Here is a 25,248-nt window from a genome sequence, read left to right on the forward strand (position 1 = left end):
TTCCCAACAGAATATCATAATTCAGTGTGACACGTAATACTGCCTACAGAATAGGAAGCTGCCTTAAACCAAATTAAACCATTGGTCCATACAGCTGAGTGTTTTTCACATGGATTAACAGCAGCTCCCTCCCTGCCATGATGTTCTTCCTGTTATCACAAACTGATACCTTTCCTGCAAATAGCAACTATGAAATGCTTTAAGTAAAAAAGGCTTCTCTTATAGAATAGGTGGTGTGGAACGGTAAAATCTTTAAGTGTGAATTCTGAGTTTCATCAGAGCTCATTTAAAACAAAACAACAACATTGCTAATACAGTGGTACCTTGGTTCCCAAACGGCTTAGTTGTCGAACAAATCGTCTTTCAAACACTGCAAACCCGGAAGTAAGTGTTCCGGTTTGTGAACGTTTTTCAGAAGCCGAACGTCCGACGTGGCTTCCGGTTGAGTGCAGGAAGCTCCTGCAGCCAATCAGAAGCCACGCCTTGGTTTTTGAACGGTTTCAGGAGTCGAACAGACTCCCAGAATGGATTAAGTTCGAGAAACATGGTACCACTGTATGTAGAAAGGGAGCTGATTAGTTCACCTTATCAAGATAAGTCATGGGATCACACCATGTTTCTAATCACATGGAGAAAGATCCAGTGAAATTAGTCCCATTGTAATCAAATTGTTGTTTTTCAGTGGAATTTCTAACACACTTAGAAATGTGTTCTATCAAAACAGATGGAACAGATTTCCAGGTGTGCTGTGTGCCTAACTGTGAAAACAAAGTAGGCAAAATTCTCAAATGTATACTGAACCTTTTTTCTTTTTTCTTCTTCCTTTCATAAAGCAGACTAATTTTCTATCTGCACACTCAGCCCGGGATGAAGCAGCGAGGATGGAAGAGCGCAGGGGAGTGATTGAATTTCACGTAGTTGGAAATTCCCTAAATCAAAAGCCAAATAAGAAAATCATGATGTGGCTGGTTGGCTTACAGAATGTATTCTCACATCAGCTACCCAGAATGCCGAAAGAGTATATTACTCGTCTAGTCTTTGATCCGTAAGTTTTTTCTCCCCTCTCCATGGGAAAGGTAGATTAAGAAAGGCAATACTTTATATTGGATAAATTTGGCTTCTAGAAAAAGCATGCTTTCAGATTTTATGTGGTGCGTGGATGCAATCTTCAGAGCAGAAGAAGAAAGGTAAAGATGAACAATGAAAGCAGGTCTGCCAGATATGAAAGGCAGTTCACAACATGAAAAAATACAGTTCTCCATTTTTATTTATGATATAATGAAATTTGTAGGAAATGAGCAAAGAAAGCTTGATGTATCAGGTGGCTTCTGCCAGCATAAAAAAAATGGAAAAATTCACTAATAAAATAGACCAATCCCACAAAGCTTGGCTAGACTGAAAAGTCAGGCTTAAGCACCAGTATTTACACTTACTGGCTGTGTAACACTAAACCATGGTTTGCTCAATGAACCCATTCGTAGTCCCACAGATGGTTTATTTTCTAGCTGTTCCTGCATTGTGCACTCTGTAGCCTAGTGACTGTTTGTGGGTGGCCAAACAAACTCTGGTTAAACAAGGTTGTTAGATTCTGGCACAATGCCAAACTATAGCCAAAATAATCCATGGTTCTTAAGCAAATAGCAAACCATGACTTCACATTATGGTTTGTTGCAAGATAAAGAAGCCATTTTGGACTGGATTCAGGCATTCAAACATATCACACTTGAACTAGACAAACCATGGCTAGCATTATGTAAGAACCAGGACATTGATTCATATAAATTAATATTTGTCTATTTTAGATATTACTGCATTGTAGATTATGGTTCTCTAATATCAGCCAATAAAAATGTCTCCTTAGCTGTTCTTTGAAAGCCTCTTTCCACCTGCTTAACGGCATCTGTATTTCTTTATTATTTTTGGAGTCTAGTATCTTCACCAAACTTGGGTTTCAAAAACCTGCACCACTGTTAACATATTGTTGTTGTTGTTGTTGTTGTTTTGGGGGGAGAAGAGGACTGTTGTTTTATATGTGCACCTGTGGTTGTTACAATGATAATTTCGTGCTGTGAATTCAAAACTGTTCCTCAGTTTGAAGAAACAAGTAATTCTTCAATATAATGTAGGAAAACATAATACAGAACTGTATGATAGGACGTTCAGATATTCGTTTGGAAGGGGGTTGGAAAACGCGGTAATAATTACTTTCCTGGGCATCTTTACATTTTAAATAAAGTAAATCAGCAGCTTTGTTTCTCTTTAATGTAATATATTGCTAAGATCTTGTATTTACCGACTGTGCAGAGCATGAAGTTGGCGTCAGGTCTTTGCATCAAATGCTTTTATTATTTATTGCTGCTCTAGCTGTGGATGTGAGATATGATAATGCTTATACATCACTCGCTGTGAAACAAGCCTGACATAAAATGTATATAACTCCAGGAAACACAAGACCCTTGCATTGATCAAAGACGGCCGTGTGATTGGCGGCATCTGCTTTCGAATGTTCCCGTCTCAAGGATTTACAGAAATAGTTTTCTGCGCTGTGACTTCTAACGAACAAGTCAAGGTAAGGACAAAGTCAGTGGCAGGGAAAGGCACAAAATTCACTGTACGATATGCAGGCATAATTGCATTGTGTAGTGGCACATCCCATTTGATTAGCACACAGCCTTTCCCCTGACTTTGAGCCAACAGAAACAACTGCACATCTGCCCCATAGGCGGCGAGGGCACTCCCACAGCAGGCTCATGCCAAAAAGTGCCTGGATGCAGAAATAAATGCCAGCTGTAGAAAGGTTGCCAAATTTAAAAAAGCCTGGAAATTCAGCTTGTAAAAAGAAGAAAACGTGTTGCGTTTTTGTCTCAACCGTTATGCCATTTTCCTAAGTGTAGTCTGGCTATCAGCAGAGAGCCAGAACCATGAATCCATGCATCTCTAAGAGGCATTCAGCTGTGCCTCTTATCACATGAAATGAACCACATAGGAGGAACTCAGAATTCACCTTTTCTGGAATGCCTTTCAGTCATGTAACGAAGTCAGTATCAGTGTAACTGAACTAGTCGCATATTATTCTGCCCTCCCCTCTGTTCCCCACCTTCCTCTGATGCCTCCTTGCATATATCTTAGATTGTGAGCCTTTTAGGGCAGGAACCGCCGACATCTGTTCTTTGTCCTTCCACCACCTTTGTCCTCCCCACCAGATGTGGGGAACCTTTGGCCCTCCAGATGTTGCTGGACTTCAGCTTCCATCATCCCCAGCAAGCATGGCCAATGGCCAGGGATGATGGGAATTTTACTTCAGCAACACGTGGAGCTCGCCACAACTAATGTACATGGGTGGTGGTAAGTAAGCACCGTATTTTTCGCTCTGTAAGACGCACCAGATCACAAGACGCACCTAGTTTTTGGAGTAGGAAAACAGGGAAAAAAATATTCTGAATCTCAGAAGCCAGAACAGCAAGAGGGATCGCTGCGCAGTGAAAGCAGCAATCCCTCTTGCTGTTCTGGCTTCTGGGGTAGCTGCGCAGCCTGCAGTCGCTCCATAAGACGCACACACATTTCCCCTTACTTTTTATAGAGCAAAAAATACGGTAAGTTAAGTTTCTATGTCAGTCACTGGTTAAATACATCGTTCCACAATTCTGCTCTCCTGCTTTCGTCATAGCTCGTGATCATTACTCAACCCAGTTAACCCTTTCTTAACCCACAGAAATTCTGTTTCCTTCTCAGTCACTGCAGATTACTTACGTGGCGCGTGGGAGCATTAGGCAGGAAAATAATATGCACCATTAGAATGTTGTTTTTGTTATTTTGCTGTTCATTTTAACTGATACATACCCAAAATAAAAAAAAGCCTTTAAATAGGACATATTTTGCAGAAAAGTGTATTCATAGCGGAGAGAGACTTCATGATAGTAATAGACCGCAAAACTGGAAAATCCCTGGTTGAAATCTCGACTTTAGCCATGAAATCGCTATTCTGTCAGTCTCAGTCTCCACCAGAAATATGGGGATAGCTTCTTTTGAAATGATTACTGAAATAATATATGTGATGCACTTTGAACACCCAGGAAAAACTTATAGGGTGGATTTCAGTGTAGTGCTGAAGAGATCCTTCCGTCAGTTCTGAGAGCAGGGAAAGCCCTTTTGAACTAGCGGGAGTCCTTCCACTGGCTTCTGCCAGCAGAACAGGGTAGTTGATTCCAGGTCTAAATATTCAGTCTGGGGCCCAAAGGCCTTTGTGCAGACTTGGCACACATAAAAACTTCCCTTCCCATTGCAGGGCCTGAGAGCTTCTACCCTAAAGCTTCTCGAGAGGCTGGGCTCTGAAGCAAAATTCAGTGTGCATGTGAAGTTGAAAAGGGAAAATCAGCAGCCCTTCATCCTGGACGTCGGAAGCATGTTATTCGGCACCCACACAGCATTCCTGCTGTCCCAATATGTTTCTTTGATTAAAGTTATTTTGTCCTCAGATTCTTACATATGAGCTTCAAGGTTTTTGGCTTGTTGCATTTCGCAGAAAATAAATTGTCCTCCTAATTTCTGTTCAGGGATATGGAACTCACCTAATGAATCACCTGAAGGAGTACCACATTAAGCACAATATTCTCAACTTCCTCACATACGCAGATGAATATGCAATTGGCTACTTCAAGAAGCAAGTGAGTAGCCCTGAGACAGTGCTTTTAATCTTGTGCGAGGGACTGAAATTTTAAGAACGGTCTGCAAAGATGGAGAAGTCTTTCAGGTGGGCGGTGACCAAATGTCTGAGCGGAAAACGGTGTTATTCCTTGAATCTGAAGAGCGGTGCATGTAAACCCATGCTTTGCCTGCTTCCTAAAGCCATTGATGAGCTTTATTGTCTAGTGCAGCTATCATGTGACTCTTCTGCATTGGATAAAGTTTTAGCACCAGTCCCATACATCCAACAGTATATCTGGGGCTGGTAGGGAACAGTCACTTAGTAACCAATACTAGACATCACTGGGTGGTGGTGGGAAATCATCCTAAAGAACCCACTAATATGCAGGTGAAGTGGCTTTTAAGTTCTCCTCCTATAGCCAGAGCCATAAATTGGATTTCATTCTCTAAGGAGGTAAGGTTGTAATCTGCCAGTTGTTGTTTTTTTTTTGTGGTGGCCCCAGAATTATGGCATACACTTCACTCAAAGATCTGTATGTTTTCACCTGCTTCTCAAAAGACAACTGGGAGGAAGAAATTTGTGTCCCACCAGCTATTAACTGGAGAGTTAACAGGAATTAGCTCCAGAATTAACTGGAGATTGTACTGTTGCTTTCACATAGTTTCACATTTTGCATTTTTTCCTGTTCCACAGAATTATTTTATTCCTGTGTTCCTAATATTTTGTAAAGTGTCCTGCAAACATTTTTGTTAGGTCCGATTAGAAATATTGTTAATAAGTAGGTTTTCCAAGGAATGGCAGAGAACATTATTAACGGAGCATTCTGTATTTTGAATGAATTTCCCAAACACACTTTTAATTTACTGCACAATCCTGTGTACAGTATATCTCCCTAGAAGTATATTCCACTGAATTCAATCTCAGATAATTAATGTATAGGGTTACAGCCTTAGGCCAAAGTTGTTAACAAGCAACACCCCATCCCATCCACAATTTGCAGAGCATTTACATTTTAAAATGGGTATCATGCTTGCTCTTATGCAATAGAATGATGACCTAATGCCAAACTTCCCTGTTGAAATCGTGTTCTGCTGTTACATTGAAAAAAAATGTGTTGAGTGACCGCTCTCCTTCCTCCAAACAGGGACTGGATATATTCTTCAAAGCATATTTCAAGAATATGCACATGAGAGTAGCAGTTAATGCATTCCATTTCAAAAGATCAAGGAGGAGAGAGGGCAGCTGAACCAGTGCGGGATTTTTGTCTCTGCCTTTGGGCACTCAACTCACCTCTCCTTCCTTGTAGAACTGCTGTCAGTCGTAGGCACCATATCCACATCTATTGAAGTTCCACCAGGGATCTTTCCCCTTTAATTTTATTCCACAGGTTTTTGGAATATCTATATGCCATTTGGGTTTCTTTCATTGTTTCCTTTTTGAGGTCTTCCTGAGGCCCTATGTAGCTTGCAGGGCGACTTTGGAAATCAGAGGTAAATAGTGAACTCAATCTAAAAGGGGCCCTGTGGTATATAGTGTGACTGCAGGCATATGTGTATTTCAGTAGTGTGTAAGTTGGTGAACTGTGTATTCATCTGGGTTCATCTGGGCTGCAGAGTTGTGGTTTGAAAGCCCACGAGGCAAGAGGTCACTCTGTGCTTCCACGGGGGTGGGGACGACGATGGACGAACCTCACAGTGGTCCCAGAAGGCTGCTGGAAAGCAGGTGAACAAAGTGCATTGACAATGACTCTTCTTTCCCTTAGGGGTTTTCAAAAGAAATAAAAGTACCAAAAGCAAAATACGTTGGCTATATCAAGGATTATGAAGGAGCAACTTTAATGGGATGTGAACTAAACCCAAGGATCCCTTACACTGAATTCTCAGTCATCATTAAGAAGCAGAAAGAGGTAAAAAAAAAAAAGGAAACCAAATGTTTATTTTCTTTTATTATTTTTTAAAACACAAATTACTAGTACCTGCCCCGCAAGTATTTCTTAGAGATAAGGTTTATTGCACAACTTTGACAGAGGGGCTTGTTCTGAATAGCTTTGGAAAGGGGAAAGCACTCCTTTCCTTTTCTTACAGGCAAAAAATATTGATGTATGGAACGATATTTGTTGGAAATGGAAAGTAGTGGAGTGTTAATTTGGCAGTTTGGTACACAAATGTGGGTTTTCTTCTCATTGTGTTACAAGCCAGCCTTACTTTATCAGAAGGATATATAAATTGCACCTTCATTCAAAAGAGATTTTTTTTCATCTGCTATACAACATTAAAACACAGCTCAACTATAAAAAAATACAGCAACATTTATTTATTTGTTGAATTATATTCCACCCTGAATTGGCCCCAGTAGCTCAAATTTGATCCCATTGGGTCACTGTCAGCCCCTGCAGTGCTCTCAGAATGAGACTGATGAAATTTGAGAAGAATAAAATAATTTAGCCAGGTAAAAAAAATAACAGTAATTCAAAAAGCCTGGACAAATAAAAAGGTTTTACTAGAATTTTTGACACCAACCCCCCCCCCCCCGTTTATAAATAGTTTTCTATTTAAGGCTGCAATCCTATGCACACTTTCCTGGGAGTAAGCTCGGTTGAGCACAGTGGGATTTCCTTCTGAGTAAGCATGCATAGGATTGCCCTGCCTGTTCACAGCATATAATGTAGAACAGGAGTGGCTAACCTTTTTTCAACCAGAGGACAGCGTTGTCTTCTGGGGACCTCTCGTGAGAGCCACATAGCAGCGGCCAAAAAAGTTAGTGTGATGAAAAAACGTCCACTCTACTTTAGCACATATACACAAACAATGGCAGGAGTGGGATTTGAACCCATGACCCCCAATTGGCAAGCTCAGGACAACTTTCCATGTATTCCCCACATTACTCTCCACCCATCCCAGCCACAGAAGCCTATGCCAAGTGCTCCATCTTTCAATGACAGAGCCCCCGTGCTGTTGGTGAGGAGGAGGAGTTTGGATTTGATATCCCGCTTTATCACTACCCGAAGGAGTCTCAAAGCAGCTAACATTCTCCTTTCCCTTCCTCCCCCACAACAAACACTCTGTGAGGTGAGTGGGGCTGAGAGACTTCAGAGAAGTGTGACTAGCCCAAGGTCACCCAGCAGCTGCATGTGGAGGAGCGGGGAATCAAACCCGGTTCCCCAGATTACGAGTCCACCGCTCTTAACCACTACACCACACTGGCTCTCAGCATGAAGGGAGGGTGAAGGGTTTTTTTTGTGCCCCTGCAGCCACCAAATTCTCAGGGGTCTTTGGGGCAGGGGCAGAGGTTAACCACGCCTGGCATAGTTGTTCCATGGACCAGGTAGCCCTACCACCAAAGGCTGCCTCGCAGCAATAAAAGAGCAGCTTTTGAAATGAAAAGCGGAACATTCTTAATGTTTAATCCGACAGTGTAACCTGTTTTTAATTTGGTGTACAAAAGTCCTCTAATGCCATTGTCCCGTAGCATGGTCAGAGTGATGGGGAGACTACCTGGGAACCACATGCTTGCCACCTTGATGGAAGAAAGTTGAGATGTAGAAACACACCTAAGTGAAGTCCCTAGTTGTGGTTCATCTTTAGCTGGAGGCGACTAGTTTTGTGCAGCAGCCATGCTTTCAGTTGAGCATGGATAAGCATCACACTGCAGACAGTGATGTGACTCAAGCCTGCTCCTAATGTGTGAGAAGGCCACCTAGATCCATAGAAATCGTAAGCACCTCTAATGCCCCTTTACTCATCTATGCCTGTTGGTGCAGCACCTACTTCCTTCACCCCAAAAGTATAATTTCCGTGTTACTTTCGTTGCAGATTATTAAAAAGTTGATCGAAAGGAAGCAAGCTCAGATTCGGAAAGTTTATCCCGGCCTTTCTTGTTTCAAAGATGGTGTACGGCAGATTCCCATAGAAAGCATTCCCGGAATTAGTATGTACCATCATACATCAGTTATCATTGGGTTCATTCTTTTTCAGTTTAAACTTGAGAATTTCTTTTGCTGAAGTGACTTGCTTCTAGTTATTCATAACAATTCTATACCACTTTTGAAATAATGCATTAAAAGTAGTTGATTATATTTGAATCTGAGGCTCTGTGGTGTTTTATGCACACGTTGGTTTATTTTTGTAGCCACAGGCTTTTATGCCGTACTGTACAGCCAGTGCTTACTCCATTAGATTTTTTGTGTTCTGCTATCTAGTACAGGCAACGACTTTTTACGCTTGTCCAGTATATGCACAACTGCACATTGTTGCAACGCAGAAGTGGCCAGAAAAGGGGGGAGGCTTATGTGTGTTCCACCGACACACACAGGGGTCAGGAACCGCTGCGCAAAGTGATCATTGCCTCTACACAGATTTTCAATGCAGTCCTAAACCTACTCAGAAGTAAGTCCCACAGAGCGCGGCTCAATTCTGTAAAGAAAATTCACATGGGATTGTTAGCAAGCATCCAGTTACACAAGAAGCCTGCTTCTGCAACAGAGCAAGCGGCTCCTGCCCCTTCCTCTACGCTGCAGTCCCCATATGCCCCCCCTAAAAACCTTTTCCAGAGGTTGGGAAGAATTAACGAAAGGCCTCTAAATAGACAAGGGCTACAGCTTGCAGAAAGCAGCAATGGATGCTGTCCTTTGGGATTTGCATCTGAATAAATTAGTGCGATGGGACATACTCCTAAATAACTGAATAGAATTGCAGTTGTTATTCTCCCCAACTTTGAATAGCAGAACCCCGTGCCATACTCCAAACTGTGTTTGAAAGTCCTCTCAGTTTCAAAAGCGGTTTGCCACATAGCCTGGGGAGGGGGCAGCATTGGACATGTAGGATTAGATTATTAGGATTAGATTATTGGATGAATGGATAAATTAGTCAATTTAAAAAAAAAATTATTTCTTCATCAGATTTGTATACTGCTCTTCATCAAAAGATCTCAGGGCGGTCCACAGGATTTTGTGGTTTATCCTACTTAGACATACTTGAACATATAATTGAATGTTGGGAGTGTTGACTAAAGCAAACTAGGTGGACTTGGAATTACTATAGCTGTTACTTTTGATTGGTATTTCAGTAAGGATGCAATATAATTCTATGATAGGTCCACACCAACTCAGTTACTTTGTAATCTAATGTAATTTATTCTTAAACGCTTCACTGTTGTTTGCTATATAGGAGATACTGGCTGGAAACCAAGCAGTAAAGAAAAAGGGTAAGCGTTGTTTTCAACAATAAATAAAGCCTTTTAGAGTTTACCTGTACTGTACCTCTGAAGCATTGATACGTGCTGCACAATTGCTAAGTAACTAAAATACATTTTTAATTTGTGGGTGATTGCTTTTTATTAATTAAAAAGCATTATGAAACTGAACAAATCATACATTTTAATCTTGTCTACTTTTCTTTTTTTTTAAGTAAAGAACCCAAAGATCCAGATCAGCTTTACAGCACACTAAAAAACATTCTACAGCAGGTCAAGGTGAGCATTCATTTTCTTTAAATATTTTGAAACCTTTTTCCGCTATGGTGCGTTGTTTCATGAGTGTATTTTCTCCCCTCTACCAGAGCCATCAAAGCGCTTGGCCATTCATGGAACCAGTGAAGAGAACAGAAGCTCCTGGTTATTATGAAGTTATAAGGTTCCCCATGGGTAAGGCCATCAACTTTTTTAAAAGTAGAGCATCCAATGAACCAGAAGCAAATTGAGTATATAGGCTTTGCTCCCGGAAACCAAGAGTAAAAAGGGGGAAAACTTATTTATACTGCTCCATGAAATCTTGCACAAACGCCTGTAGTTTCCTGCAGTGCACTGCAACAGTGCAGCAGTTCTTGCATTTATAGTACAAAAGGAAACAGGAAAAGGAAGCTGCCATATATTGAGTCAGGACATTTGTACCTCTAGTTCAGTATTATCTTAACTGACTGGCAATGGCTCTCCAGGATTTTAGACAGGGATATTCCCACCCCTACCTGGAGATACCAGGAATCAAACCTTTCCCTTAAGATAAAGACTACCCTAGTCCTTCTGTGTAAGTGGAAATTATGTGTAGTAACAGAACTTTGGATAGTAGAAAAGTGTTTTTGTGCTGGTCCCGGGGGGTTACTGTGCGGTGTGGTCTGAGTCCGGTCCTCGGTCGAGGGTCTGGAGGCTGTCTGTCAAGGGCGAAGCGGGGTCCAAGGCAAGGAGCCGGGCGTGGTCAGGAACTCCAGAAGAGCGGGTCAGGGTGCTGGCAGGATAGGTTTCCAGTGATGTTGCTCCCGCAACCTGGGACTGGGCTGACTGGCCTTTATTTCCTCTGGGGCCTAGGGCGGTCCCGGCCCACAGGTGACTCGCCACTCCTTGCCTGGAGGCGAGCACTCCTCCTGATAGAACTTAGTTCCCTCTGCCTCTCTGCCCTGAGCCTCTGCAGCTCAGGAGAGCCTGGAAGGTTACTGGACCCAGAGGCAGCCTCACCTTCCCCTGACCGGGCTGGGAGAGGAGCACCTGCAGGCAATGGGTCCTCAATCACCCCCGGAGCCAGAGTGGATTCATCTGGTGTCTGCTCCTGAGGATCCGGCACAGGTGAGGGCCCTTCAGGTTCAAGGCCCTGCCCCGGCTCAGCCGGCCCTGGAGGCGGGGACTCCTGTGCAGGCTGGGATTCCTCCGGTTCAGCCTCTGAATCAGATTCCCAGGCCATCAGTGTTTTATGTATAGCTTACAGTAACACCTTTGCCCTACCCTCCAAATAATTACAAGTTTTCACTACTGAGATTTTCATCAACCCAAATGATTTAATTTCAGGGGATGGGAGCCACAGGTCTGGCTGGTGGGGGGCACTTACCATGATGGTGGTTTTTTTAATATACTTTTCAAACTGTAGCCCCTAGCGGCAGTCATATCACAACTCTGGCCACTGTGTGGGGAACACAGTTCCCATAATTCATATTTGCTGGAATGATTCCAACTGTAGTCTGGTTATCACCATGGGCCAAGGTTTAAATAAAATAAAAATGGGGGAAAGAGCTCTCACCACCAGCCTATTTTCAGCATGTACATTTTAAAATAGAAATTAAAAGGTCTGTAAGGGCACTTTTGAAACAGGACCTTTTCACTAAAGAAGCAGAGGGTGGGGAGGATGACAATAGTAAAAAAATTCAAGCCTAGGATATACAAATATTGTAGGAACAAGACTTGATTTTTCTGTTTTTATACAGATCTGAAAACGATGAGTGAGCGACTGAAGAACAGGTACTACGTGTCTAAGAAGTTATTCATGGCAGATCTGCAGCGAGTCTTTACCAACTGCAGAGAGTACAACCCTCCTGAAAGTGAATACTACAAGTGTGCCAATATATTGGAGAAATTCTTCTACACAAAAATTAAAGAAGCTGGGTTAATTGACAAGTAATCAGTCCTTCTCTCATGCAATCAAGATGCCTAATTTAAGAGCAGAATATGCAGTTGATCTTTGAATAGAATTGAAATGTGTGTTTTAAAAAAACATTTTATTTACTAGCACTTTTAAAACATGTAATATAGAAGAGTTTATTTTATTAAAGTTTTTAAATGTACACTTGCATGCCCTTTTGCAGTGTATTCAATAATACATTTTTATTAGAAGTATTGCACAAACTGTTTGGGGATTTGAAAAGGGAAATTTTTCCAAGCAGTGAATGTTTAAGCTTAATGTAATGCAGTATCAAATTGTAAAATAGCTTTTTATTTTTTACAAAAGATGCTAATGAAGGGGGAAATGAGTTTTATATATATTTTAATGAAACACTCAACTAAGAAGGTGCTATGAAAGAAAGAGAAATCCTCTAAGATACAAAAAACCCAGTAGGTTCAAACTTCCTCTGTGAATTTGATTCTTTAATATTAGAGTTTGCAAAGAAAATCTAAATATGTAGCATAATCTGACTTTGACTGTGTTAGGTCACATTTCCAAAAAAAACCTGTGGTAGTCACAAACCACTTTTTAAAACTTTTGTAGTGCCAGCAAAAGCTTAATTCAGATAAACGATAACCATTTCTACCTTTATGCCCTAATCCAGCAAATGCTTTGTCTGCATAAGTTTTTACATACCTTTATCCCTGAAAAGCCATTCTTCCCTTAAAGTCACACTTGGTCCTGCAGTACTTGGGTGAAAAGAGATAGTCTTGATTTTCACACACATAGGCTAACACTAGATGTCACCAGTCACCAGATGCACTGGCGGAGGAAGCGCCCTGCCCCCGGTGGTGCAATCCCAGTGGGGTGCCACCGTGGCTGCCTCCCCCCGCCTGCGCCCTGCCCACAGCACACCCTGCCCCCCGGTGCCAGAGCATGAAGCTCCGCCACTGACCAGATGTGACCGACATATATATGAAACCAAAGCACATGCAGATTTACATGTGCATTTGACTAGCCCATATGATATTCCTTTACTATCCTTACCCAATGGGAATGTCTGCTCTCTAGCTGCTACCACAAATTATTTAATTCTTGTGTTCAACACTTTCTAGATCAGGACTGTTGATACTGTCAAAAGGTTTCATGAACTTCCCCATAAAAGTAGTTTTGAGCACATCCACCTCTCCCAGTTTTTATAGGGATTATTTTGGTTACATTAAACTGATTTTCAACCGAAGTATTACTAGAACATTATTGTTCATTACTTCTGTATTTTACCTACTCGTTACATTAAATATTAGTTACACCTTCATTCATGTAGGTGGGGGAAGGAAATATTCACTTGCCATTCAGTTGTTTGAATGTGAGCAGGCAGCAATTCTGCAACCCCCAAGAAAGTAAATTTATTCATTTTATTTTTTTCTCCTAATTTATACAAAGGCATTCAAGAACTAGTTTCATTGTTTTTATATGCGCTGAAATATTTCACTAGCAAAACTGATGTAAAAAAATTGCCAAACAGAATTACAAGAGAAATTTATTTTCAAAATGGCTATGGTAGTGTTTATTCTAAGATTAGATTACCCTTGCTCGGTAATGGTACAAAATTAAGTCAAAATGGTAACATATAAATGCCTTAGTGCTTTATATAAAAATCAATTTATTTGGCTTTCTTATTTAAGGTACAATGATGCAGCTGTGTGTTAGAGTATTTAAGTAGTAATTTTCAATTATTTTGTAAACTGGGCCAACAAAATCACCTCTTAAGCTTGATATCCTGTGAAAGTGTTATTTTCAAAGATTCTTATTGTCTTGAAATTAGAGTCTCTTCTATATTGAGAACATTTGGTTTCTAATTTAAAGATTATTTTCATAGATATTGTGCAATAAAGCTATATAGTACGATGTGTTTTAAAAATGCTGTAAGTGAAATTCTACATTTGTAAAATTATTTATTGTTCTGGTATAAAATGGTTTTAAATTATATGTATAAAATTAATCTTGTGTGCTATTTCGTACTTTGCATATAAAAAAACCCCTGAAATATTTAACTTGTGTGAATAGACTTTCTGACAATTGTACCATCACTTTCAGATGGTAAGAACCAAACACTATGCTATTCCATGTAGTTAATCCGTTTTCCTGTGGACCCATTGAGGGTCCCCCCCACCCCCAAGAATAGATCTGAATTGAAAAGTGTGCAACTATTACCAAAAGAAACTATCTTCATTACATGTTCAGTACTTCATGTGTGTAGACACACATGCAGTTCACAAAAAAAGTTGGCTTATAAATTGAGCATTCCAATTCACCCCTTGGAACCTACTCGTAGATTGAGGACAGCCGGAGGGTAAGCTTATTCATGTTTACTCAGAATCATTGTGTTCAGTAGGGTTTACTTCCAAGTAACTGCGTAAGAATGCACCTTGGAATCTTTTTAAGATAGCTGTGCTACTATCCTTATGCAGTTAAAGTGAAACATCGGAACAAACACAACGGAATGGATGCTGGAACAATAGCACTACTGAGATAGCAAACTAAAATAGCTATCTTTTTCAAAAACATTGACACATTTTATTTCAATATGATCATTTAGAAAACACTACAAAGACTTTCAACAGTTAAATCTGTAATCTAAAGATTTGCTATAAAAGTAGAATTACATTAATCTACATTTCAAGCAAAAAGAAATTCCCATAATTCCCATTTCCTGTGTAACAAGAAACTAGAAAAAAAACACTAAATACATCAACAAATTTGATGTTTACAAGTTTTAATATAAAATCTAGTTGTTCATATATTACATAAATTTCAACTGTATGTGCGTTGTGTTGGGCCAGGGTGTGTTAAAATCTAAAAGCTGTTTTATGTACAAACATAGTTAAGATTTTCCAGTAATGATATTTCAGCAAATACACTTTACCTTTATATCAATACAACTACTTAAATTGTCAAGTTAAAGGGTTTGTTCCCTAAAAATGTTATTAAAATCAACCAACACATTCAAATACCTCATTAGATCTGGGCAGTGATTTCTTTTTAAGAGAATTACACATGCGGCTCTTTTTCTGCTTAAAAATTGGAGAATCCAGAAAGATGTTATCTGTAAAAGGGTCTCCTCTTCTGAGCTTCCTATCAAAGCAAAATAGTACATTAGTTTTGAAAGCATTCATGTAATTCTTACTTTGCCTCATAACTAAATTCATAAGCAAGTCAGATTCATAAGCAAGGTTGGATTTTATATTCAAAATTTAATTCTAAACTAATACAACAAATTTCTAAAAACTAAATTATACAATAAATTTTTGAAAGAAACTGGTGCATATCCATTTAGAAACAAATATACTGACCTGCTGAGACTTGGTTCCTTATAGCTCACGCAATCAGTACATCTACGTTTCTTTCGAGGAGTACCTTTTATTCCAGTACTCATCGGTGGGTGAGAAACTCTAGTTTGGATAGAAGTTGATTCGAAATTGGTAATATCACTGAAACAGGGATGACATTTTTCAAGAGCCCTAGATGGTTTATCTGCTGGGAGAAAAATGTTTAAATGGTAACGTCAGCAATGAATAGCCTTTAAACAAACCCTCTTCCTGTGGCTCCAAACACCTTAATATTGGTAAAGCTCTGTATATGAATTCTGCAGAATGTTAAGTTTATTCGATTTTTATGACAATAACCAATATTCATGATAAAACCAGACTTGGCTCTTGCTGGAAAACAACAATCGATTTCAAACCATGCCTGCAAATGGGAGTTCAAAGGGTGATTGGTGGTTACCAGGAAATCCTTTTAACTTCCAAAGTTTGCCTGTGGGAGGTGGGGGAATTGAGGATCTGGCCCACATGCTGCTTTCCCACCTTTTACAGGTTATAAGACTAAAAGGTGTGCAAATTATGTGTTTTCTTTTAGTCATTTTTTCATAGCTTATGATGTGCAAATCAATCAGGAAAAGGAGTATGGCTATTCTTTCTCCCTCTGGGAAGCTCCAGAGGGTAAGTGCTCTTCACTGGGAGACAAAATGTAAGAACATGAGCATGTTTGTGTCTAGTTCATTGGTTTTCCACCAGTGTGCTATGGAACCATGGACTTGAGGAACATTTAGGGGAGCCCTGGGGGGCATTCTTTCATTAACTTGCAGCCTGTATCTTCCTGCATTATGTCTTTCTTTCTGGGGAATGTTTAGGGGAGCCGGCAGATTTAACTTGCAGCTCATTATCTTCCTGAAATAAAAGTGGCAAATAAAGACACTTTTGCATGACTGCTTATCTTCTTAGAATCTCCCCCAACAAAAATCCTCCCCAGCTTCTGTAACTAACAGTTCCATAGTTTTACACAGAGGGCATGAGAAATGCAAGAAAATAGCAAAGTAGCTTGATGGTGTGTGTGCCTGGGTGTGTGTTCTATGAGGAAGGATTTAAAAATAACCCTAAAAATGAGGAGTGTCTTTTGTTTCTCACTCCTTCTACCTCCAGCATCCCTCCCCCCTCTTCTTCTCTACCTTCCCCCCCCGGGCAACCCCCCCCTTAACAGTCACCCAGCTTTATGGGGACAGGGAGAATGTTGCAGGAAAGGAGCATGTCTGAATGTGTGCCCTGTGCTGTGTTTCTCGGTTTCCTTCCCCATGATGACAAGATATTTCTGCTTCTGATCTTAATCTGGTATTGCCCCCTCTGTCCCACCCCCCCCATTATGTGCATGCTAATTTCAGGGAAGGCAGACACGGGTTGCCAGGTGGGGTACGTCAGCTCAGCCCTGCAAAGCAGTGGCATTGCTTGGGTTCCAGTCGGCACATGCGCTCCCACTTACATGCGCACCAAAAATTGTGCCAAACAGGGCTGGGGGCAGAATGAGAAAATCCCCACTTATGTGCATCCTGTAACAATCCCAGTGTAAGTGGCTTCCACAGCGGAGCCACAGAAAGAATGTGGTTGGTGAAGGGAGCTGTGGACTCAAGAAGGTTGAAAACCGCTGGTCTAGTTAGCCCTCTTCCTGGCAATTCTAAAGTGGAGAAAAAACTACAGGAAATACCTGGTTGTGGCATTCCATTTGTGCAAAGGAATTCCACTTGAGCACATTAGATTTATCCTTTTTGCAGCCAAAGAAAGAGAAATCCTGTTGTGTTTGATCAAATTTAGATTTCCAAACTTTTCAGAGTTAGCTGTCGGTATCTCTATGCTTATTCACATACAGATTTTTTCAAAACAAAATTATAACTTACTTTCAACATTTTCCTTATCTGCAGAATTATCAGATTTTTTAGTATTCCTGTTTTCTCCCTCAGGACTACTGCCATGCTGTTCATTCACAGCGTTCTTTGATTGTTGCCTTGTGTGTCTTGGGCTGCCATCAGTTGTGCATTCTAAGCTTTTCCTGGATTTTTTCATGCAAGGCACATACTGACTATCATCAGAGTCCTCTTCTGAAGCAAATGATTCGTTACAAGAAGTTTCTGTTTCATCTCCATTATTTTTTTCTTGGATGTTATTTTCTTCAACTTTGTTTTGTCGGAAAGGTGTGATATGGACACACTCCTCAAAAACAAAATCATAAGCATCATTGGAACCAGTTGATCTATCTGTTTTTTCTTTGGAACAGCACTTCCTATTATGGCTTCTCTCTTTTCTGGACCTTGTCCTGGATCTAGTTTTTGTTTCCAATTTTCTTTTCTGGTCTCTCTCTTTGTGTGCTTGAGAACCTCCAACAATTTTAAAATCAGTTTGTTTGGGGGCTGCTGTTGGGGTATTTGATTCAGGTAACATATTAGGCTGTTCCAAAGTTTTGTCTGTGTTTATCTTATGTTTCTCTTGAGAAACGTAAGTTTCTTCATATTGTTCATTATTTTTCACCAAGCCTGACTCAGGGCCAGGTTCATCTTGTTGGCAACATTCTGTTATCTGCTCAAGTACTTCCGGACTGCTACCATCAGATACATCAAATGGATACTGAGTTTTGATCCTGGAGTAGTGACGACGGATAGATACATTTTTTAGTAAGCTACTTTCAAATTGCATCTTCTCTTCATTTCTGTTCTCATACTCCATATGACAGTGGGAACTACTTTGCCAACCTGGTAATTTAAAATAATGTGTCAATTCTGCAGGGAAGCTTAAAAATACATACATTAAAGCTTTACGTAGTTTTACTAGAATAGCACAGAAAAAAATTAGATGCTAAATATGGTTAGTAAGGTTTGGCAGATTGGTCCATCAGATTGAACAGTTATAACGAACAGTTTTAATAATAAAATCATTATTATTATTATTAATTATAATACTGATACAGCAGAAGTAGACATCGTTTACCAATAATGCCTGTGCATAGAGAAGTACAACAGAAATCTGTGAACCTGCTCTGTTTCCACAAGCAAAGGTAATTGTATCAGGTCATTTGCCAAAGCTGTGCAGAGTGGGAAAGAAAACTGTAGAACTGAGTCCTGTGAGAATCGGTTGATTATGCCAAATCTATATGTACATTTATGTCCCACTATCTCATGCCTGAGTATTAAAGGCAGCAAATTTGACTTAAAATGTTTAATTAAAAATGTATTATGGTTGCAAACCAGTTGATATCCTTCTGTCAAATCTTTGATCCAACAGAGCCTTCTGTCAGCAGAACAGAGATTAAGGCAATTGTAAATGAATCTTCCCCAGCATCCCCAATTCCACTGCTACCTGCTCTGGAGGCAGGGGGACTCTTCAGAGCTTGGGCTGAGGGGCTGCCTCACTGAAGATTGCCTCAATGCCTGTTCCACTGACAGGAGGCTTTGCTAAATTAAGAGCCTTCTGTCAGCAGAGGGACACCTTTCATAAAAAGTGGTTATGGGACATAGCAAGGAAATAGCTTTGCACAAGATTATGAAACTTCTTTGATGTTATGCTGCTACCTGTGACCAGAATCCAAACAGCTACTTTAGGTGCTCCTAAGACAGGAAAGGTATACTCCTCGCTCCCACTGAAATAAGCAAACCTTCAAGTAATACTGTAATCTGCTTTTAAAATCCACTCAGCTTCAAAGAAGCACGTGGTTTAAGAAACAGAATATAAGGTATGCAGAATTAACAGCGGTTCTTTAGAACCCAGCCAATGCTCTTTAATAGTAAAGCCTCTGACCCATGTTTAGAATCTTAAATGCGGGATTACCTACCTGTATCCTTCTTTGATGTTGAAAAAACATCTTCAGTTATAACATCTCGCTGAGAATCAGCTGCAACATCTGAATAATTTGTATCTGTATTATCCTTTAATTCTGTTCCAGATGTTTTATCTTGCTTGCTTGCATCTACAGAAAGGATATGCCTTAGATGTGCCCTAAAGGGGGGCGGGGAGGTGAAATTCAATGAATTATTTTAGGAGCAGATTCTCATACAGCAGTTTTGGTACACACACCCCGCAAGAAAAATTAAGGGTTTCCTAAATTAAAACTGAATGAGAACCTTCACTCTTGTAAACAAAGGTATATTCCAGGAATATGCGCTTGAGAATGAAATACAAAGCTACTTGGCAGTTAGTTTTCTCAACTTCAAATTGGCTTTGGAAAGGGGAAAATGTTTTGATTAAAACCCTCTCTGGGGAAACATGGAACAAGATTTCGCTTCACTCATGCAGGCTAACCATTGCTTTCTCCTAGACAGGAAGGGATGTACAAGGGCTTCCTGTCTCAGTGGTGCTTGGTTAAGAGTGAGCCTTGTGTTTCTGGTCCTGCTCTTTGATCTTGCCTCTTGGGTTTTGCTTCCTGGTTTGCCAGATTGCTCTTTGGTCCTGACTCATTGGCCCACACTCCGTCAAAACTCCAGCCCACAGGCCAACCCTGATGATTACTGGTACTTATGGAGAAAATATGGTTGCAGAATATGCTGAATCATAATTTCAGATCTATGCAAACATTTTTGAGCTTGGCATTGTTAACTGGTCATTTGGCAATTTTCTCAATTCTAATCATTTTATTTCATAATTGAGAGACAAAAGGCATCTAAGCTCTTCTCTCACACCCTGCATTTTCCACTTTTGGATTGTCCTCATCACATACTTTTGACTCAGTGCTTTAATAACATGGACTATAATCTTTAGTACATATATTCATGGAACAGTTTTCATAATCAAATATATAGGCTTTTTAGAGAAGAGCTCTTGAAATTCAAGAACCGCCAGTCAACATGAGAAAACCATTTTTTCTATTCCACAGCAACATTTTTTGGGGGGCAAGGGGGAAGTGATAAATTAACAAAAACCATTTTCAATTATCATAGTGTCTGTGTTTGTGTGCACCTGCGTGTATAAAACACAATCTAAAATATATTTTATTGATGCAAGTTTCTTGATTTTGTTTTGAAGGGAAAAAACAGGCAGAAAAAATGAAATATATTAAGTATACTTACAAGGAATCTTGGCTTCTTACATTGCTAGAATCACACTCTTCAGCACTGGAGGCACTGAGAGTCTGGTTCTGTAAAAATTCAAGATATTATGCTGAAAACTATTATGCTGTATGGACCATACATGAAGCACATAATAAAAGTGAGATGTCTGAAAATGTGGCTCCCAACTACAGCTTATGAGGCAGACTATTGGACAGTAACAGAAAAGATTAGTGTTACCATTGGACAATAACAGCAAAATATTTAAGCAATTATCTTAATGGATGCAGAACTGATAACAGTCTAAAGTCAGAAAGTAACATACAAATACAAGGATGGGGAAAAGACTTACAAGAGCTGTGTTATATTGATCTTTTGCTGAACCAAGAAGACTTGTTGCATTGAGTAGGTCTTGAACAACTTTAGAAATAATCTCCTTCAAAGCCATTAATCTAGTCTAACAGAAACAAAAAGAGTTAACTGATGTAGTTACAATACAACAGTGAGCTTGTTTGGAAATAAAATGAACAGGAAATAGTGGTTTCTATTTCTTGTTTATTATACAAGTTATCTGCTACCACAGGTACATTCTCAAGGACCACCCTTCCCCATATGAACCAACCCAAACCATGAAATAAGACATTTGAGGTCCTCATCTGTGTGCCCCACGCAAGGTATGTCAGCAGGATGACAACAAGAAAACAAGCCTTTTCTGTGATAGTCCCCAATTATGAAAAGCTCTACGCCTCCAAGCTTGTCTGCCATTAACATTTGTCATCTTTTTGGCAACAGAAAAATAAATACCTTTTCTTTTCCTTGGCATTGGGACTAATGATCTGGCTTTATGTGTTTTCTTTTTGTAGTCATTTGTGTTTTTAGCTGAAGTGGATATTTTGTGTTTTAAGGTAATTCTTTGGATAAACACTTTTAGTATTATTTGTAATGTTTTAAGGGATTTATTTACAGATTGTGTTTTATTCTTGCAAATTACTTCAAAACTCCTTCTGGTTCTGGTCTGATGTGATAAATAAATGTTCTGTTCCTGGGCATTGGTGGAGCACCCAGTCCCACTCTCTTTTGAGTCCAAAAGGACTCATGCATCGGCAATCATATGTCAACTGTATGCTCCTAAAACAATTGCTGCCTGTATTTTAATTGGACATTATATATGTACAACATGTATTAAGATAAAATACCTCAGAATGCTCTTTTCCTTGTTGTAATGCCAGCTTTCTATGCAAGGCAAACACCTGAAATTTCAGACTCTGATATTCTCTCTTTAAATACAGGATTGTATCTTGTGCTTCCCTCATTTTGCTCTTCTCCTCTTCCAAAGCCAGAGCTAATGCTCGATTGTTTGTTTGAAAGCTTTTCATCAGTGTAGATGAGTTGTCTGGAAAAAATGGAAATAATTCCTAAAATTTCTATTTCTGGGAAAATTTGAATAAAATACAGTATTAAAAAATACTTACTTGCAATTTTACTGTTGACAGATAAGACTTGTTTGGTTTTGCCCAACTGTGCCCATTTTTTATTTCGCCTTTCTTTCATTCGTTCTTTTATATCTTCCAGGCTGTCCTTAAATGACTTTTTCAAGCACCTTTCTCTAGTCATTTTACACCTTAAAAAAATACAAAAACAACTGATTACAGTTTAACAAATATTTATTTAAAAGGCTTTCTTACCAATATAGAAAAATGAACTCTTTGTCTCATCTTATATTAACAACCCCCACCCCAAAAAATCTATCAGCTATCTGTTATTATCATAAAATGGTACTGAAAAGGTAATGTTTGGCCTATTGTTCAACAGTACATAAAGATTTACTGGAGCAAACCTATTATTTTAAATCATAAATTTGAAAGAATATACTTATTTAATTTGAACCAGCAGTCTTAAATAAAGACTGCGAACTACAGCTTGTTAAAACAAGACGGTCAAAAACACCTAGGAATAATACCCATTTTAAAATATATTTCTTAATAAGATTTTTTATTAACCACCCCCACCCTCGTTCCCTTCAGTATACTGTAGGGCAACAGTGTTCCCATATATAGACACTGCTTTAAAAAAAAAAGCAAAGAAAAAGAGATATCAGACCCTAACCACTTAATGTTTTTGCTTTTTGTTTTTACAAACAAGCGGTGTATAAAGAAAAACTTACAGAGCACAATTGCTGCTCTTGTTATTATTAAACTAAACAACTATCTGACTTTTAGAAGACATCTGTAGGCAGCCCTGTTTAGGGAAGTTTTTATGTTTGATGTTTTATTGTTTTTAATATTCTGTTGGGAGCCTCCCAGAGTGGCTGGGGAAAACCAGCCACATGGGTGAAGTATAAATAATAAATTATTGTTATATTATTATCGTCCATCCCTGAATTGAGCTTCTGGAGTCTATATTCACTGCAGACTCTTTCCAAACTTCTGTCTTCCGATACCCTTCCTCCAAAAAAACCACCCCCAAGTATCAAATCCAATTCCATGGATTGAACCTGGAACCTTTGTATGGGGGACTCCCTGGGCCGCAGCCTGGGAGTCGTTTTGGACTCACAGCTGTCCACGGAGGCGCAGGTCAATTTTGTGTCCAGGGCAGCTGTCTACCAGCTCCATTTGGTACGCAGGCTGAGACCCTATCTGCCTGCAGACTGACTCGCCAGAGTGGTGCACGCTCTGGTTATCTCCCGCTTGAACTACTGCAATGCGCTCTATGTGGGGCTACCTTTGAAGGTGACGCGGAAACTACAACTAATCCAGAATGCGGCAGCTAGACTGGTGACTGGGAGTGGCTGCCGAGACCACATAACAGACCTACATTGGCTCCCATTACCTTTCCAAGCACAATTCAAAGTGTCGGTGCTGATCTTTAAAACCCTAAACAGCCTCGGTCAGTATACCTGAAGGAGCATCTCCACCCCCATCATTCTGCCTGGACACTGAGGTCCAGCACTGAGGGCCTTCTGGCGGTTCCGTCACTGCGAAAAGTGAGGTTACAGGGAAACAGGCAGAGCGCCTTCTCAGTAGTTGCTCTCGCCCTCCCATCAGATGTCAAGGAAATAAACAACTATCTGACTTTTAGAAGACATCTGCAGATAACCCTGTTTAGAGAAGTTTTTAATGCTTTATGTTTTATCACTTTTTAATGTTCCTCAGAGGGACGTGGGTGGCACTGTGGGTTAAACCACAGAGCCTAGGACTTGCCGATCAGAAGGTCAGCGGTTCGAATCCCCGCGACGGGGTGAGCTCCCATTGCTCAGTCCCTGCTCCTGCCAACCTAGCAGTTCGAAAGCACGTCAAAGTGCAAGTAGATAACTAGGTACCGCTCCGGCGGGATGATAAATGGCGCTTCCGTGCACTGCTCTGGTTCGCCAGAAGTGGCTTAGTCATGCTGGCCACATGACCCGGAAGCTGTACGCCGGCTCCCTCGGCCAATAAAGCGAGATGAGCGCCGCACCCCAGAGTTGGCCACGACTGGACCTAATAGTCAGGGGTTCCTTTACATGTAATGTTCCCCAGAGTGGCAGGGGAAACCCAGCTAGATTGGTGGCATATAAATAATATTTTATTACTACCGTACTATTATTATTATTATTAGGCCTGGCGCGTAACGGTCCTGCTTCCTATTCCTGCGTTGCAGGGGGCGGGTTGGACTAGATGATCCTCAGGGTCCCTTCCGACTTCACAATTTTCCTATCTGACGAGTGCTGGGCCGTCTGGGTCGCACCCAACCCTGGCCGCTTTTAAGCGGCCGCTCCTTTCAAATAAGTGTGCTCCAAGAGCACGACTAAGCGCGGATCCGACCCCTTTAGTCAGAACCCGAGAGGCCAGCCGCCCTCGGCAGAAACGGCCTCTCCAGTTTCGGCCTCCGCTTTGTAAGCTATATGGCGGGAGCCTCCATTTTCCCCCTGCTTCCATCCTTTATCGCTCTCTTCCTACCCCCTCCCGACCCGCCGCGAACGGAGAACCGCAAACGGAGCCCTTCAGCCGGGCTCCCTCGCACCCACCCGCCGCCATTACGGACAGAGAAGTACCGCCGAACCTGCGTCTGAGGGGCGCGCGCTCGATCTCGTTCTTTTTCCCTCAGCTGCCTTCAACTGCGCGACCGAGTGCGCGCGACGACCCAAAAAGCCGTTGGTAGTGGTGGTTTTTTTGTGTGTGTGTCTGTGTCTTTCAGGCGACGACTTCGTTCAAAATTCTCCGCGGCGTTTCCCGATTGGCCGGCTTGCTCCCAGCTGAGCGGCGTCGTCGTTTCGTCATCGCGCATTTCCTCCTCCTCTTTTGTTTCCGCCTTCTTTCTACGGACCTGTGGGTGGAGCTCTAGCCTTGTTTTCATCTTTCGCTCCGTCCTCAACACCGCAAAGTGGGGCGGGCACGGCGCTCTGATTGATGCGCGGCTGCGCCAGTAGAAACGCGTAGGCTGGTGAAGGTTGCGGACTGCAGTTGCGAGCTGTTTTTCTGCTTCTGCGAAAGTATTGTGTTACTGGGTGTAGAATGAGTGATTGAGTGCAAATTAGAAAAGGACCCCAGCTCTACCCTGGGAAATATAATTTATATGTAATTTATATTTAAATATATGTATATATTTTTCAGGAGGTGTTTTTAAAAAATACTCTTTAACAAGATTCTCTCCCTCTCATTTATAACATTTGTTTTTAAAGATTTCAACAGATAAAAGCAAACTCCAGAACTAGCTCGAAGTATTTTCGAGTCAGATTTTTTAAAAATGTATGTTGCCTTCCAGTGCGGGAGGCACAGTGCCTGGCGTGCTCTGGTCCATGGGGTCACGAAGAGTCGGACACGACTAAACGACTAAACAACAACAAAATGTTGCCTTTCTGAGGCTGCTGGTCGCTATTCTGCGTGTGAGATAAAACTTATTTCA

At 40.7% G+C, this 25,248-nt stretch overlaps 2 protein-coding genes across 2 annotated transcripts in view; one reads left to right on the forward strand and one right to left on the reverse strand.

Moving 5' to 3' along the window:
• KAT2B (lysine acetyltransferase 2B) overlaps positions 1–12,874 on the forward strand; it is a 42,343-nt gene extending 29,469 nt beyond the window's left edge. The window contains exons 10-18 of the mRNA XM_053359404.1: positions 834–1,045; positions 2,443–2,569; positions 4,554–4,664; positions 6,408–6,551; positions 8,458–8,572; positions 9,811–9,847; positions 10,051–10,114; positions 10,201–10,285; positions 11,830–12,874. Of these exons, the coding sequence (XP_053215379.1) occupies positions 834–1,045; positions 2,443–2,569; positions 4,554–4,664; positions 6,408–6,551; positions 8,458–8,572; positions 9,811–9,847; positions 10,051–10,114; positions 10,201–10,285; positions 11,830–12,023 (1,089 nt within the window). The 3' untranslated portion in view covers positions 12,024–12,874. The remainder of the gene's footprint in view (positions 1–833; positions 1,046–2,442; positions 2,570–4,553; positions 4,665–6,407; positions 6,552–8,457; positions 8,573–9,810; positions 9,848–10,050; positions 10,115–10,200; positions 10,286–11,829) is intronic.
• Positions 8,940–24,576, reverse strand: SGO1 (shugoshin 1). Its single transcript, XM_053359381.1, has 11 exons — positions 24,406–24,576; positions 21,840–21,988; positions 21,564–21,760; positions 20,720–20,824; positions 20,389–20,456; positions 19,158–19,321; positions 17,233–18,081; positions 15,359–15,542; positions 15,020–15,140; positions 12,702–12,754; positions 8,940–9,057 (listed from the first exon to the last, which is right to left on the reverse strand). Exons 2-10 carry the CDS (start codon positions 21,979–21,981, stop codon positions 12,704–12,706), a joined length of 1,881 nt encoding a protein of 626 aa, XP_053215356.1. The 5' UTR covers positions 21,982–21,988; positions 24,406–24,576; the 3' UTR covers positions 8,940–9,057; positions 12,702–12,703.
• Between the last annotated feature and the right edge of the window lie 672 nt (positions 24,577–25,248).

Source organism: Podarcis raffonei, chromosome 12, assembly GCF_027172205.1.
Source record: "Podarcis raffonei isolate rPodRaf1 chromosome 12, rPodRaf1.pri, whole genome shotgun sequence".
Lineage (NCBI taxonomy): Eukaryota > Metazoa > Chordata > Lepidosauria > Squamata > Lacertidae > Podarcis > Podarcis raffonei.